The sequence below is a fragment of the Hemiscyllium ocellatum genome, chromosome 48 (assembly GCF_020745735.1).
Source record: "Hemiscyllium ocellatum isolate sHemOce1 chromosome 48, sHemOce1.pat.X.cur, whole genome shotgun sequence".
Lineage (NCBI taxonomy): Eukaryota > Metazoa > Chordata > Chondrichthyes > Orectolobiformes > Hemiscylliidae > Hemiscyllium > Hemiscyllium ocellatum.
Genome location: NC_083448.1, coordinates 20,712,017 through 20,727,016, shown reverse-complemented (window position 1 = coordinate 20,727,016; position 15,000 = coordinate 20,712,017). Strand labels below are relative to the sequence as shown.

General features: G+C 52.2%; 1 protein-coding gene across 3 annotated transcripts in view; it reads left to right on the top strand.

Annotated features, from left to right (window-relative positions):
- Positions 1-15,000, top strand: part of adgra2 (adhesion G protein-coupled receptor A2) — a 144,594-nt gene that overhangs the window by 107,233 nt on the left and 22,361 nt on the right. For all 3 annotated transcript variants that reach the window (XM_060856737.1, XM_060856736.1, XM_060856738.1), the window contains exons 9-14: positions 1,944-2,142; positions 3,418-3,567; positions 4,604-4,765; positions 5,290-5,481; positions 6,103-6,310; positions 11,514-11,722. In XM_060856737.1, coding sequence (XP_060712720.1) covers positions 1,944-2,142; positions 3,418-3,567; positions 4,604-4,765; positions 5,290-5,481; positions 6,103-6,310; positions 11,514-11,722 — 1,120 coding nt within the window. The remainder of the gene's footprint in view (positions 1-1,943; positions 2,143-3,417; positions 3,568-4,603; positions 4,766-5,289; positions 5,482-6,102; positions 6,311-11,513; positions 11,723-15,000) is intronic.

Genomic DNA, 15,000 nt, shown 5'->3' with positions numbered 1-15,000 from the left:
CAAGTCTAACACGGGCTGGTTCACACTGGGAGACACTGTCTCCTCCTGAGTGGAAATGTGGTTTGAATTAATGCAGAGGCCCAGCTTGAGGGTAGGATAGGGAATCTCTGAGAGAGTCCAGAGGCCGGGCTGTATGTAGTAGATACACTAAGGGAGGGAGAACCTGCTAGATTGTTCCCAATAAAACGTGACTCCCCACCAATCTGAGGCTGGACAAAGGCTGTGATTTGCTTCTCTGCTTTCTGAAGAGAGCCTGAATCCAATCGTCCAAGTGTATGTGAGATGCTTTCACAGTGAGCCAGGCCAGGGCCCCAAGGAGTTTCATAACTCCACAGACAGAGCTGCTGAACAGAGCCATGACCGTGCCTTCTGTCATTCAGCACCTCCCTGTTCTCAGCCAGGGGTCAGGGCACATACAGAAACTCCTGCTCTCGACACTCTGCCCAAATACTTCCCAGGCTGGGGCCAGGCACCCTGGGGTCTCCGCTCTGGTCTGTTGAAGCCATAAAGCCCTGAGTGAGACCCCAGGGTGAGCCAAGTGACAGTGCTCGCTGCCAAATCCTGGCTATCTAACTGGAGCTTGGTAAATGGGCCAGTTCTGGTGTCGTTCGGCACTGTGCTCTCAGCCAGTTTACTGAGCCTCGGGAAATTCAGGGCAAGCCTCTAGGGTCCAGCTGTAAATACAAGAACAGGACGTGCTGTTGGTGGACAGAGTTAGCTTGCTTTCAGTCTGGTTATTTCTGAGTGAGAGTGAGATTGGAAAAGGACAGTATTCAGTCAGGCTGTGTTGGCTGTGAGAGGCTGTGTGATATGGGGAAGGTCACTATGACAGACCCCACTACCCCGTTGTATAACAGCATGAGGCTGGTGTCTGCTCTGTCAAGGTGCCACCCCAGGGAAACAGCTGGGCCCTGGGACCCTTGTTCCCTCCGCCTTCCTGGAGCACCGTGTTGGGAGTGAGTGTTGTGAGGGCAGGCTGCAGCACACTGACAGTGAAAACTGAGAGCCAGGGACTACCCTGAACCTTCATGGTAAGGCAGAAGGTCGAGCTGTGTGGGTAAAGGGATCCCCCTGCTGTCCAGTCCTGTTATTGCCCAGCACACACACCTCTCCATCTCTCTCTCTCTCTCTCTCTATCCTCTCTCTCTCTCTCTCTCGCTCTCTCTCTCTCTCTCACACACACACACACACACACACACATCTTTAAACTTTCCCCCTTTCACCTTAAACCTACTTCCTCTTGTCACTGACATTTCTACGTTGGGAAAAAGACTCTGATTATCGATTTTATCCACGCATCTCACAATGTTGTAAACTTCAGTCATTGTCATTGTCAAGTGAAAACAAACCATGTTTGTCCAATCTGTCCTCATAGCTAACACACCCCAAACCAGGCAATATCCTCATCAACATTTTCTGTATGCTTTCCAAAGACCCCACATCCTTCTCATGGTGTGACGACTAGATCAATATTCCAAATGTGGCCTAACTGAAGTTCTACAATAGCTGCAACCTGACTTGCTAATTTCTGTACTCCATGCTGTGACCGATGAAGGCAACCATGCCCTCCACCTTCCTGAACACCTTATCTCCTTGTATTGCCACCTTCAGGGAACCGTGGACCTGTCTACCGAGATCCCTCTGTATGTTGATACTACTAAGAGTTCTGCCATTTATGGTAAACCTCCCTTCCGTATTTAACCTGACAAAATCCATCACCTTGCATTTGTCTATATTAAATTCCAACTGCCATTTCTCTGCCCATGTCTCCAGCTGTCTGAATCCTCTGGCAATCCTCCTCACTATCCGCAGCTCCCCATTCTCTGTATAATCCACAAACTTACAAACCAGACCATCTGCATCAACAATAGAGGTCCCAGCGCTGGTGACTGAGCAGGATCTAGTTTGTATTGTCACACAGGATGTTGTTCTCTCTCTGCCAGGTGGCCTCGTACTCTGGCTGGGATAACTGTCTACCAGCCGTGCCTGCAGTATCCCTATCCTTCCAGCTCTGTCAACGGAGTCTCCCTGGAGAAGAGGACTTCCCGGAAATGCCAGCGCTCAGGCCAGTGGGAGGATGCGGATTATTCCGAGTGTCTCTACACCAATGACTACACCCGGGTCCTGTACACCTTCATCCTGGTGAGTCAGCTCAGACTATTCCCCTGTCACCAGCCAGTGGATACCTGCCTGCCCTGAAACAAGAGAGTCCAGTCACTGGGTGCGCCGTTCTAGCTGCTGTCTTTGTGTAGACCACAGCAGGTGGAGTCCTTGACAGCTGCTGCACCATTCAGTGACAAACCAGAGACCTCCAGTCTTCAGGGAGGGTTCCCCACCTCCTGATGCTGCCTGCCTCCTGTTTGATTACCTTGGATTGCAGCATCCGCAGTTCTCTGCTCTTTGCCCTGCCACCTTCCCCCCCCCACACCCACTCGCCTGCCCCCAAGCACCTTTGCCCCACTTGTTTACCCAAAACTCAATGAGATCTGCCCAAAGCCCATGGGACCAGCCTGCTGCCTGGGGAAGCAAGCTGAGCAGACTCACCACCCTCTCAGAGCAAACGCTGGCTTCCTGAACAGGAGACCCTTCATTTTAAATGCTAGCCCCCAGCTCCAAGAGGAAATGTCCTTCCAGCATCGTCTGTGTGCCTTGGCTTTGGGTTCAGTCAGGTTAGCTCTTGTTCTGTGCAACCCCAATGGATGCAGATTCCATCTGACCCAGCTGTCCTCAGATAAGAAGGTCCTTTTCTCTGGAATGAGATGGTGGAACCTTTGCTGCATAGTTTTGAACAGCTTCCTGTCTCCTGTCCTTTCTTAAAGAAGGTGACATCAACTGCACACACTCACGTCATTCCACCAATTCTGACAGAGTGAATTATCCCTTTCCCTTCAATCTCCGCGGCATTCCCAACCACCAGCTGTTCCTGCACGTTGCCTGGTTTGGGATTGGTCTCCTATGGCCCCCCCCCTTCTACTCCGCAATTCTGGAATCTCTCCTCCTACCATGTTTACAATTTGCCCACCCTGTAGTCCAGCTGCTAACATCCTGGCCGGTCTGGGAGCTGTCTCGATGCCTGTGTAGACTCCTTGCTGCTCCTCTGAACCAACTGGACAGCAGCAGACTGACCAATCCCACCCATTGGGTTCATCCAGCCCATTCACCGAGCCACTGTACTGACCTGGTGTTTAATGGAGACGGGATGGGATGGGACGGGATGGTGGGCAGCTTGAGGGCGCTTTATGGTAGATATCTGTGTTGAAATTGATCGATTACTTGTGTACCTGAGAACGTGCTGGACACTGTGATGGAATATTCATGATCTTTTCACGTTTCAGGCTGGATATTTGGGTGTATGACCTTTGTCTCACTCTCTCTATCTTTCCCCCCTACCCCTCCCCATGCACGGGTGGTCTGCAGATGCCCATCAACAGTTCCAATGCCCTGACCCTTGCTCATCAGTTGCTGGCCTACACTGTGGAAGCTGCCAATTTCTGTGATATGATGGATGTCATTTACGTAGCTCAGATGATTGAGAAATTCATCAGCTTCACCGCTGAGATCCATGACGTAATGTATCGGTTTCTTTCTGTTTGAGTGCGTGCTCCTCCTGCCTCTGGATGTGTGTACCAGCCTTTGTGCTGACCCTAACCCCACACTCGGGATGTGTCATCTTGTTGTGTCAGCTTCAATCTGTTTGAACAGCAGCCGGCGTATTTAGGACCAGACCCTTTAGACACCAACCGTACAGCACAAGGAAGCACTGTCCAAAACCGCCACTGGGCTGTGAATGCTGGAAATATCCCCAGGGCCCCTTCCCCTGGAACACCTACCCATTCCAGTGTCCATGGGTCCAAACACACCTGGCCTTCCCTTTCCCCCAATCTAGTTTCCTGCATTCACTGCTCACAATGTGGTCTCCCCTCCAGTGGGAACTGTTCCTCAGAAAACCTACGCTCTGTCCCGAATAGGAAGAACCCGAGCTCCCAGATGTCTGTCACTTGAGTCCACCACCCTGCTCCCTGGTCAACATCTCTGTCTCCAGCGAACAAGGACCTGCGTCTTCCCTTTCGCCACCACCCTGCACATCTCCCAACCTCTCCCCAGCTGCCGTCAGTTCTGAGGAAGGGTCACTGCACCTGAAACCTCAACTCTGATTCTCTCCACAGATGCTGCCAGACCTGCTGAGTTTCTCCAGCAGCTTCTGTTTTAGTCCGTGAAGGACAGGATCCAGTTTTATTCAGACTTGATCCATTCGGGTCACAGTGCTGACTGGATCAAGGTCTGAGTGCCAGGCAGAATTATCGGACTGTTAGGGTCAAGGTGATGGAAGGGTCTGGGAGACAGATCTGTTTCTCCATATTCCAGGGAGATGTGATGGGGGGTCGGAGCAGGGTCCTGTTGCAGTGAGAAGGATTGAGCTAGCCCGAGGGACGATCGAATGGACACTGGGACAGGGCAGCCTGGGGGTTTCTGGATGGTGTCTCAGTGTGAATGCTGTTTCATCACCTTGCCACTCTCCTGGATGGTGGATGTGAAATTCCCATTCTGATAGAAACACTGACCCTCCCCACCCTCTCTCTCTCTCTCTTGGCCCCCCCTGCAGCTCAGCGACCTGGTTGTGGAAATGGCCAGTAATATGATGTTGGTGGATGACCATGTTCTGTGGATGGCACAGCAGGACAGTGCTGCCTGTTCCAGGATTGTCCGATCGGTGGAACACATCGCTGTCCTCACCCTGGCGTCGGATTCCCAGGCCATCACCAAGGTAACTCTCCATCCATCTCAGGCTCCCTGTCCAACTCCCCCCACCCCCACACTCCCATCTCTCTCACTCTCACTCCCCTCCTCACACTCTTTCTCTCTCTCTCTCTCTCTCTCTCTCTCTCCTGGATCAGTCTCTTTCTTCCCTGGTCTCCCACTCCCTCTGAGCAGTCTCTGTGGTCCCTTGCCCGCAGCCAGCTGCCAGGGGACATCTGAGTTGAAGAGGCCGTCTGTACTTCACACCAACAGGGAGGTGCAGCAAGATCCCACACTGCAGGCACTCCATCTCCACTGGGGCACAGGGAGATCCCATCACTGTGGGAACCTTCCCTCACCCAGTAGCTTTGCTGCTGACAGGAGGATGTGATGTTTAGGTGGGTGATGGACAATCCCTGTGAGAGATTGGGATTTGGGGAAGTGGGTGTTGGGATGGAAATGGAGGAGTTGTGTTTGGGATGAGATGACAATGGGGTTTGGGGCTGACCTTCAGAGATTTCAGCACAGTCAGCTCGGATTGTCTCCCCACAGGTTTCTACAAACATTGCTGTGGAAGCGTTCCTGGTGAAGCCGGCCGGATACATGGGTCTCAGTTGCACAGCATTCCAGAGGGAGCACCCATTCCCCAACAGGGAAGGCCAGGTGCATGGTACCAGACCACAACTCAGCTTCCGCTGTAACACTGGGAACCTCACCGGCTCTCTGGGAAACTTCCCCGTCAAGGTAAGGAGCTCTGTGTTTCTGACTGGCACACAGGGTCACTGTCTGTGTGTGTGTCTGTGTCTGTGTGTCAGTCTGTACTGTGTGTGTGTGTGTGTGTGTGTGTGTGTGTGTGTGTGTGTGTGTGTGTGTGTGTGTGTGTGTGTGTCAGTCTGTTGTTCTGTGTGTCAGCCTGTGCCCGGTGTGTGTTTGTGTCTGTGTGTGTTTGTGTCTGTGTGTGTGTGTGTCTGTGTGTGTCCGTGTGTCAGTCTGTGCTGTGTGTGTGTGTGTGTGTGTGCGCGCGCGCCCAGTGTCTGTCTGTGTGTCAGTCTGTGCCTAGTCTGTACCCGGTGTGTGTTTGTGTCTGTGTGTGTGTGTGTGTCTGTCTGTGTGTCCGTGTGTCAGTCTGTGCTGTGTGTGTGTGTGCGCGCGCATGAGTGTGCGCGCGCGCCCAGTGTCTGTCTGTGTGTCAGTCTGTGCCCGGTGTGTGTATGTGTCAGTGTCAGGGCGGGCTGGGTGTGTGTGTGTGTGTGTGTCTGTGTGTCAGTCTGTGCCCGGTGTGTGTATGTGTCAGTGTCAGGGCGGGCTGGGTGTGTGTGTGTGTGCCCGTGGTTGTAACTCCTGTCCTTCTCTCTGTCCCTCCAGAACAGCATTGCTTTGGCCTCAGTGCAGTTGCCTCTATCCCTGTTTTCCCAGTCAGCCCCTGGCCCCGGTGGGAACAGCTCCAGTTGCCGGCTGCAGTTTGTGGTGTTCCGTAATGGGAAGCTGTTCCCCAGCACCGGGAACTCGAGTAACCTCGCTGACCAGAGTAGGCAGAGGAGTCCCTCCACACCAGTCATCTTCACCGGGACAGGTGAGCCACTCCGGGTCCTGCTCAATCTCAGGCAGACCAGCGGCTTGGCTTCAGGGACGTGATGGCCCATGTGAGCACTGACTGACTGGGCACGAGAGAGAGAAGGAGAGAGAGAAGGAGAGGGTGAGCAGTGTATCTGGGGCAGGCAGCAAGGGGAGCTCTGAGTCCACAGCTGTTCTCAGATGCCCTGTTTCCCTGGCAAGCTGGGTCCTCCTGGGCCTGACAGCGATACCTCCAGGGGCAGGAAGGCCTGACTTGGAGGAAGGTCTGCCAGCCACAGGCACTGAGGGATCAGGCTCCACGTCTGTGAATGAGCACGTTCAGGAGTACAGCCCAAACCTCCAAGGTTCAGCCAATCTGTCAGGCAGGAGGACTTCTCCCTCACCTACTGTTCTGGCTCAGTCCCAGTGATAGGAGGAGGGCTGAATGGCCTCCTCCTGTTCTGCTATTCCAACGGCCTGTCAGACCCCAGCTGGTTACTGAGGGTCTCAGTGCCAAGATTGAGAGGGCTGTGGACATGGCTAACTGTGGGAGGGCTGTCTCTGACACTGTGACCCCAGGAAGTGTGTGAACTCACTGTCCTGAGCAATGCCAGCCGTCAGCCCTGGCCTCCCCTGGTCTGAGCTAAGAGGTCACAGACTGCTCCAACAGGCCGGATGTCATGGAGAGCCAGCCTCATGGTGTCCCCTCCTGGGGCATTGAAGAAGCTGATGGAAGGAATGGAAGCTGGAGAGGGACTGAGATCCCACGGAGCCCAGCGACCGTGTGGGAAGGTCAATCACAAGGAGTCAGATACAGTGAGGAATACAGCACCAAACTGACAGAGGGAGAAGGAGAACTGACGTATCCAGGGGGTCACCATTGTTCTAATGTAGGAATCCTGGAAGCTGAACTGTGCACAGCAAGATCCCAATGTGATTACAGAGTGAGTTCAGCTGCTAATTGGTGTGAGGAATACTGTGGGGAAGTTTAAGGGGCTGAAACAGACAGAAAACACCATGTCGTGTCCACTTTCATACCCCCTACCTGCCTTAGTCCTCCTCCCTCCCAGAAAGGGCCTGTGGGATTCAGAAGGAGACACGACATCCTGTGGAGAAGGGTGGAAGACCAAGTATGCACAGACAGGCGGCCACTTTCACAAGGACGCAGGGAGAGACATCGCCTTTTTCATCCAGGCCAAGAAATGTGGTGGAGGCATCACACTGGGGACAGGATGGTTATTCAGACAGAGGGAGACAGTGTACAGGCTAGAATAAACCCAGGCAGAGAACCAGAATCAGCATGATGAACTGAATGGCCTCATTCTCCTGGTCTCAGTGACACTTGCTGGGCTGTCTGCTCTGACACCCTGCAGTAATCTGAGTTAGCTTGGATTCCCAGGGTAACCTACAAGATGCTTGGGAGGAACATGCAATGTCAGGCTCTCAGCAAGATGGTAGACACCCTCTGGGTGAAAAATTTGCCCCTAAAGTCCCTTTTATATCTTTCTCCTCTCACCCTAAACCTTTGCCCTCTAGTTCTGGACTCCCCCACCCCAGGGAAAAGACTTTGTCTCTTTATCCTATCCAGCCCCTCATAATTTTGTAAATCTCTATAAGGTCACCCCTCAACCTCTGACGCTGCAGGGAAAACAGCCCCAGCCTGTTCAGCCTCTTCCTGTAGCTCAAACCCTCCAAACCTGGCAAATCCTTGTAAATCTTCTCTGAACCCTTTCAAGTTTCACAACATCTTTCTGATAGGAAGGAGACCAGAATTGCACGCGATATTCCAACAGTGGCCTAACCAATGTCCTGTACAGCTGCAACATGACCTCCCAACTCCTGTACTCAGTGCACTGGCCAATAAAAGTAACCCCAGGATGTAATAGCTCAGAGCAGGAAGTCTGTCCCTGGAAGAAGGCAGGGACACAGAGATGGGAATGTGTCCTGTGTCTCCCCCGCACCCCCTCCATCTCCCTGAACCCCCCCATTTTGACTGACTCCCCACCTCCCTGAATGAGAGGGCTGATACAGTAGGGAGGAGGGAATTAAAACCCTCCCTCCCATTTCCTCCGGATCAATGACTCCGTTCCAACAAAGGACCCTGCATTCCTTCCCTGATGGCCGGATGCAAATCCTCGCCTCCTTCCTGACCAAGAAAAAGATGAGGGGCTTTCCCAGATCCTGGAATTTGAAACCAATCCAGTCGGTTGGAAATGGAGGGACTGTTGTCATGTCGCATGTGGGAGCCAGTCTCCAATTTGGATAGATTTTCGAATCACCTCGTTCAAAGTGACACTGGGACACATGGCTGGAATAGGTGGGAGCTGAGCCTGGGACTCTTGGTCTAGAGGTCGGGACATTACCACCAGGGTCCTGCACTGGGGCCAGTTTCCCACTGTGAGCAGGCTGAGCTGTTCCATGATGAAATGTTAGTCAAAGCACTGGCCTGATGGGAACCAGGGAATTCCCTTCCTTCCAAATCGTGTCTCAGAATCGATGACCTTGAGCCACAACAGAGTCTCCCCACCAACATCAGCGTCCCACAGTGCTGGACCAGACTGTCTGCCTGAACGGGGTGTGGGAATGACCACTTTGTGTCACACCGAGAATGGGCCTATTGACTGAGAGCAGTGAGGTCAGGACCCAGCCTTGACCCTGGCTCTGTGTTGATGGTGGGAAGCACTCTCACTGCGTGTTACCGGGTATTTTAGGGACACTCTCAGCTGGAAAACCCTTCCTGCTGTTGAACAACACAAAAGACAGCAGTGGGGACACACGACAAAGTAATGTATTTGCATTTGACAGCTTCATCCTGGGACTGGGCCTTTCCGAAATACCTCTCCCACACAACCTTAGCTCTGTAAAGGGAACCAGAAATGCTGTTACAAGCAAATAAAATCCCAGCATTAGAAAGGCAATGGGATGAAGATTGGACAGGGTGAAAGTCAGAGAGTTACAGGGAAAAGGCACCTTGGATTGGGATTTTTTTTCCTTGCTCTGGTAAAGATCTGGCACAGTTGTAAAGGCCAAATGGTGATTTGCTTTGAAGGCTTTTATGTTTCCAACTGAGTCATCTCCAATTGTTCTTGTCATTTCAGACGCTTAACAATTTGCGTCCAAGGATATCTGACCATATTCTTCAATTGCTGTCTGAATTTAGTCTGAGTCAGTGTGTAAATAAATGTGTTTGTGCAGCAGCTCAAAAGCTGAAGCATAAATCCAACTTCTGCGAAAATACTCGCGGGGCTGTTGAAACCATTCAGAATTTCAAAAGGTTGAAACTGATTGATCAGAAAATATAAAACGTATGTTATCCATAACAAGAGGAAGGTGCCTGAAACAGTTAGCAGTAAAACGATGGATTTTCTCCGGCTCTCCATCTCGTGATCAGCGTGTTTGTTGTTGTTGGGATCTCCCCGAAACCTCCTGCGGACTCTACCAGCCACAAGAATGTGTCTGATGGTCAGAACGTTGAGCAGGAAAATCAGCAAAAGTGGAAGACATGGGGTTAGGATCGAATCCAGCCACTCATACACTCGCCACCCAAGATCCAAGTAGAAGGCTTGGCGTACGGTACGAAACCATTCCACATTATTATACGTATCGATAGATATAAAGGTAAAGTACACAGGAATATTTTTGATACAGAACAGGGTGCATACAGCTGATATAACTATAACTGCAGTTTTCCCTGTACAATATCTTAATCTCAGTTTCTGGCAACTAATGGCCACAAAGCGATCCAAGGTGAAAGCGACAGTTAACCAGAGTGAGCTGTCAGTGGATGTAAGCAACAGAACAGATTTCAGACGACACACAACAGTTATATCCAAGAAGCAATATGGAAAAAGAAGGTTATTAATCTGAGTAAATATCACATCAAACATAACCACCATTAAATCCGCTGCTGCCTTGGCAATCATGTAATAACTGATGCAGTTGGAGAGACCACAGTTCCCTTTAGACAGGATGATAATCGCCACCAGGTTGACTAGTGAGAAAGAGAAACAAAGGCATTTACTGATCAGGTTGGTTGACATGACAGTGTTGCGGCATCAGACATTGAATTACATTGTGTAATCCTCACCCACTGATCAGAACAACAAATGTATGCAGGAACAATACCAGGTGATGTTCTTCCTTCTCTACCCCTTCCTTAAATATCTCTGACAAGACCCATTCAACATCTCAAAATGAAAGAAGGGAGTGTTCTTGAAGGAAATGTGAAAGTCGGAGAGTTTCTGAAGCTGTTTAGTGAGGGTGAGATGTCAGTGTATGTACAGGAGGTCAGAGAGGTGAACTGATTAAAGTGCAAACCCAACACCAGCTGATCAGGAACACACAACAGGAGGCATTGGATAATAGGACAACATGAGCAGCTACTGTTTTCATTTCAGAAACAAAGCAGAAAGTTCACACAAGATGCACACAAGCCAGCAAGGAGATGATGAGCAGCTCATCTGTACCAGTGATGGGGGTTCAAACCCATAACCTTTTAGCTCTGAGTATGCAGTGTGCTGTCTGAGCCCCAGCTGACATCCTTCACTGAGAAAGAGGAACTGAAGGTCTCAAGAAATTCAAACAGGTTCCGAGATGAAACAGCGACCGTACGTGATGTTAATCTGAAAGAAAGGAGCTTAAATTCTGGCAAGTCACAGCAGCAGAACCCAGCTGAGACGCTCATGTTTCTGTGGAAAAGCCGATCACACATTTACTAACAAAGTTGTCTTATTTACCAGGAATACCAAGAGCTGCAAGAACTGGGTAGTAAACGTCTTCTATCTGTAAAATGATCGCCCGGCTCATTTTCCATCAGGAATGATGTCAGCCTCTGCCACAGACACTGATTCTGACAGATATCCTGATCCAAACGCTCCAGAAATCTCCTCCTTATCCCTGAAGCAGTCTCCCACAGTCCCATCACATCCCTCCTCCCAGTGGGAGTATTAGGTCTGGTTGCTTGAACAAACACAGTCAGTCAGGCGTGTCGAACACTCATTAGTTCCCTGGCAAGATGCAGAGAATTTGATGGTGGAATTTTGTGAAAGGAGGGATTTAGGGATGGAGCGTTTTGGGCGGAATCCTTCAGCCAAGGCGGGGTAGTAGAAGGTTCCAGATTGTTGGGGGTGGGGGGGACTGTGGGAGGAGCTGCTGCTCACTGGCTGCGTGCAGAATGGGAAGGGTGATTTCACGTTGTCTTTTTCTGTCTTGCTGCTTCCTAGATGGTTGTGGTGTGAGTGAGGCCAGGGATCCTATCCTGGTATCTCTGCGTCACTGGCAAACGGGTGAAGACCAGGTGGCTGCCCATTGGGACTTTGAGCTTCTCAACGGCCATGGAGGCTGGCAGATTGCAGGATGCCACATCACACATACCAAGGCCAACATTACTAGCATGTGGTGCCACACATTCAGTAACATGGCAGTGCTGAAGGTGAGCAGACCCTGGGAGTGTGTGAGCACCACTGGGGTCTCAGGAATACCATTCGGACAGGTGCTCAAATCCTGTCAGAACCTCCTGGCCATCCCATCCCCAGGTCTCCCCCACCCATCCTTCCCTCTGGTGTCTCTCCCTGTTTCTAATCCAGGAACAGCTGGATGTTTAAATTCTCGTGTCACTGAACTGATGCCCTCACGGCCTGCCAGCTCCCAGTCTCTGTCACAGTCCCCTCCCTTGCTCTGAACCCTTTTGGACCAGGGAGGGAGTGGCTCTGGGAATCAGCAGGCTGTGGAGGGAGTCCTGTGTGCCAGCACTGAGCTGTGCTGCTTGTCTGTCTGTGCTCAGGTGAAGCATGCCAGGCACTCCCTTTCCAGGGAAGGGAAAAACGGCCATGGTTTCAGGTCTGGCACCAGGAGGAGACAGGTCTCAGTGTTTTGAACTTCTCCAGGTCTCCTGACATTCCCCATCTGAAGGAAGGCAGCAGTGCTTCTGAGAGTCCGTCCACACCGGAACTACTGCCCAGTTTCGAGGTTGTTACCAGTGTCCCTGTCAGTCACCCTCCGAACAGGTGGATGAAGCAGGGACGCACTGTCTGGTCAGAGACTCGTGACATTGGAACTGACCGCCTTCTCGAAGCTAAGCTTGTCACATCTGCTCCAGTTTAATAGATTCACATCACTGTTTGTTTAGTTTATAACTCGGTAGGTTTGGCACTGGGGGTTTCCTTTCTCATTTCCACCAAGAATTCTTGAATGAGACACATTAATCTGAAAGTTTTCGCCTTCTGTAAGGCTGTCACATTCTAGGATCCTGGTTACTTGGCCTCCTTCCGAACGTTTTCAGCTGGTTGGTTGAGTTTGGAATGAGACTCGGTGAGCCCACTGCTAACAGCTTCACATCAGACAATCTCCATGTGTCTGTTCCCTCAGCAGATTCACACAAGGATTAAATCTAACTTGCACACAGCCTGCGATAGGGCAGGCCCTATGTCAGTGTTGACAGGGCAGCTCTGTGTCAATGCCCCTTACATTGGCTCTCTCTCCTCTCAGTCAGCTGCAGACCACATTAACGGGTCCAAGCTGAAAGGAACTCTTCCAGCAATACCCCTTCTCGCAGCCCACAAGGACGGCATGCAGCCCAGCAAGCCTGACCTGAGCCTTCAGATGAGCTGGTGCTAATCTCCTCTTCCTTCCACATAACCTTGCACATTCTTTTTGTTTAAATAATGATCTCCTGCAGATTGAAGCCGAGCTTCCCTGCACCTCCATACCCTGATTACTCACGGAGTGAAAAAGGTGTCCCCTCACCTCACATTTGTGTCTTTGGCAAATCACTTTCAATCTCCACCTGAGAGTCTAGATCAATGAACGTGTGCGAAGAGTTTCTCTTGATGTACTTATCCCATCACTCCCAGTGAAAACCTCACTCACATCCCCCCTCAGCCTCCTTCCCTCCATCCCCCCTCAGCCTCCTTCCCTCCATCCCCCCTCAGCCTCCTTCCCTCCATCCCCCCTCAGCCTCCTTCCCTCCATCCCCCCTCAGCCTCCTTCCCTCCATCCCCCCTCAGCCTCCTTCCCTCCATCCCCCCTCAGCCTCCTTCCCTCCATCCCCCCTCAGCCTCCTTCCCTCCATCCCCCCTTCCCTCCATCCCCTCTCAGCCTCCTTCCCTCCATCCCCCCTCAGCCTCCTTCCCTCCATCCCCCCTCAGCCTCCTTCCCTCCATCCCCCCTCAGCCTCCTTCCCTCCATCCCCCCTTCCCTCCATCCCCCCTCAGCCTCCTTCCCTCCATCCCCCCTCAGCCTCCTTCCCTCCATCCCTCCATCCCCCCTCAGCCTCCTTCCCTCCATCCCCCCTCAGCCTCCTTCCCTCCATCCCCCCTCAGCCTCCTTCCCTCCATCCCCCCTCAGCCTCCTTCCCTCCATCCCCCCTTCCCTCCATCCCCCCTCAGCCTCCTTCCCTCCATCCCCCCTCAGCCTCCTTCCCTCCATCCCCCCTCAGCCTCCTTCCCTCCATCCCCCCTCAGCCTCCTTCCCTCCATCCCCCCTCAGCCTCCTTCCCTCCATCCCCTCTCAGTCTCCTTCCCTCCATCCCCCCTCAGCCTCCTTCCCTCCATCCCCCCTCAGCCTCCTTCCCTCCATCCCCCCTCAGCCTCCTTCCCTCCATCCCCCCTCAGCCTCCTTCCCTCCATCCCCCCTTCCCTCCATCCCCCCTCAGCCTCCTTCCCTCCATCCCCCCTCAGCCTCCTTCCCTCCATCCCCCCTCAGCCTCCTTCCCTCCATCCCTCCATCCCCCCTCAGCCTCCTTCCCTCCATCCCCCCTCAGCCTCCTTCCCTCCATCCCCCCTCAGCCTCCTTCCCTCCATCCCCCCTCAGCCTCCTTCCCTCCATCCCCCCTTCCCTCCATCCCCCCTCAGCCTCCTTCCCTCCATCCCCCCTCAGCCTCCTTCCCTCCATCCCCCCTTCCCTCCATCCCCCCTCAGCCTCCTTCCCTCCAAGGCGAACATTCCAAACCTCTTCAACCTGCCCTCAGCCCTGGAAAGACTCCTGGAAATCCCTCTACACTCTCTCCAATGTGTTCACATCTTTCCCATAATGTAACACCCCCAAGTGGACACATGACTCCAGCTGAGGTCTAACAAGTGTCTTATACAAACTCAACATCACCTCCTTGTTCTTGTACTGGATGCCGTTATCTCTAAAGCTGAGGACACTGTGTGCTTTATTTACTGCTCTCTCCACCTGTCCTGCCACCTTCAATGACCTGTCCATGGAAACACTTGGGAACCTCTGCTCCTTTGGAATGGTCTTTCAGTACATCATCTCCGATTTCTCTCACTGTCACCTATCCACCCACTCAATGCCATCGAGTCATGGAGCCCTTCAGCCCAAAGTGTCCATTCACACTAACCCCACCTCCCTGCACTTGGCCCATATCCTTCTAAACCTTTCCTATCCATGTATTTCTCCCAACCCTGGGAAAAAGACTGAGTGCATTCACCCCATCCATGCCTCTCATGATCTTATACAGTTCGATAAGGTGTTCTCCTGCCCCCTCTCCCCCCCCCACCCCCCCAGTCTCCTACGCTCTACAGAAAGATGTCCTGGCCTGTCCAACCTCTCCCTATAACTCAGACCATTGACTCCAGGCAACATCCTTGTAAATTTCCTCTGCACTCCTTTCCAGTTTAATAACATCCTTCCTGCAGCAAGGTGACCAAAAGTGAACACAATACTCCAAGTGTGGCCTCACCAATATCCTGTACAACTGCAATA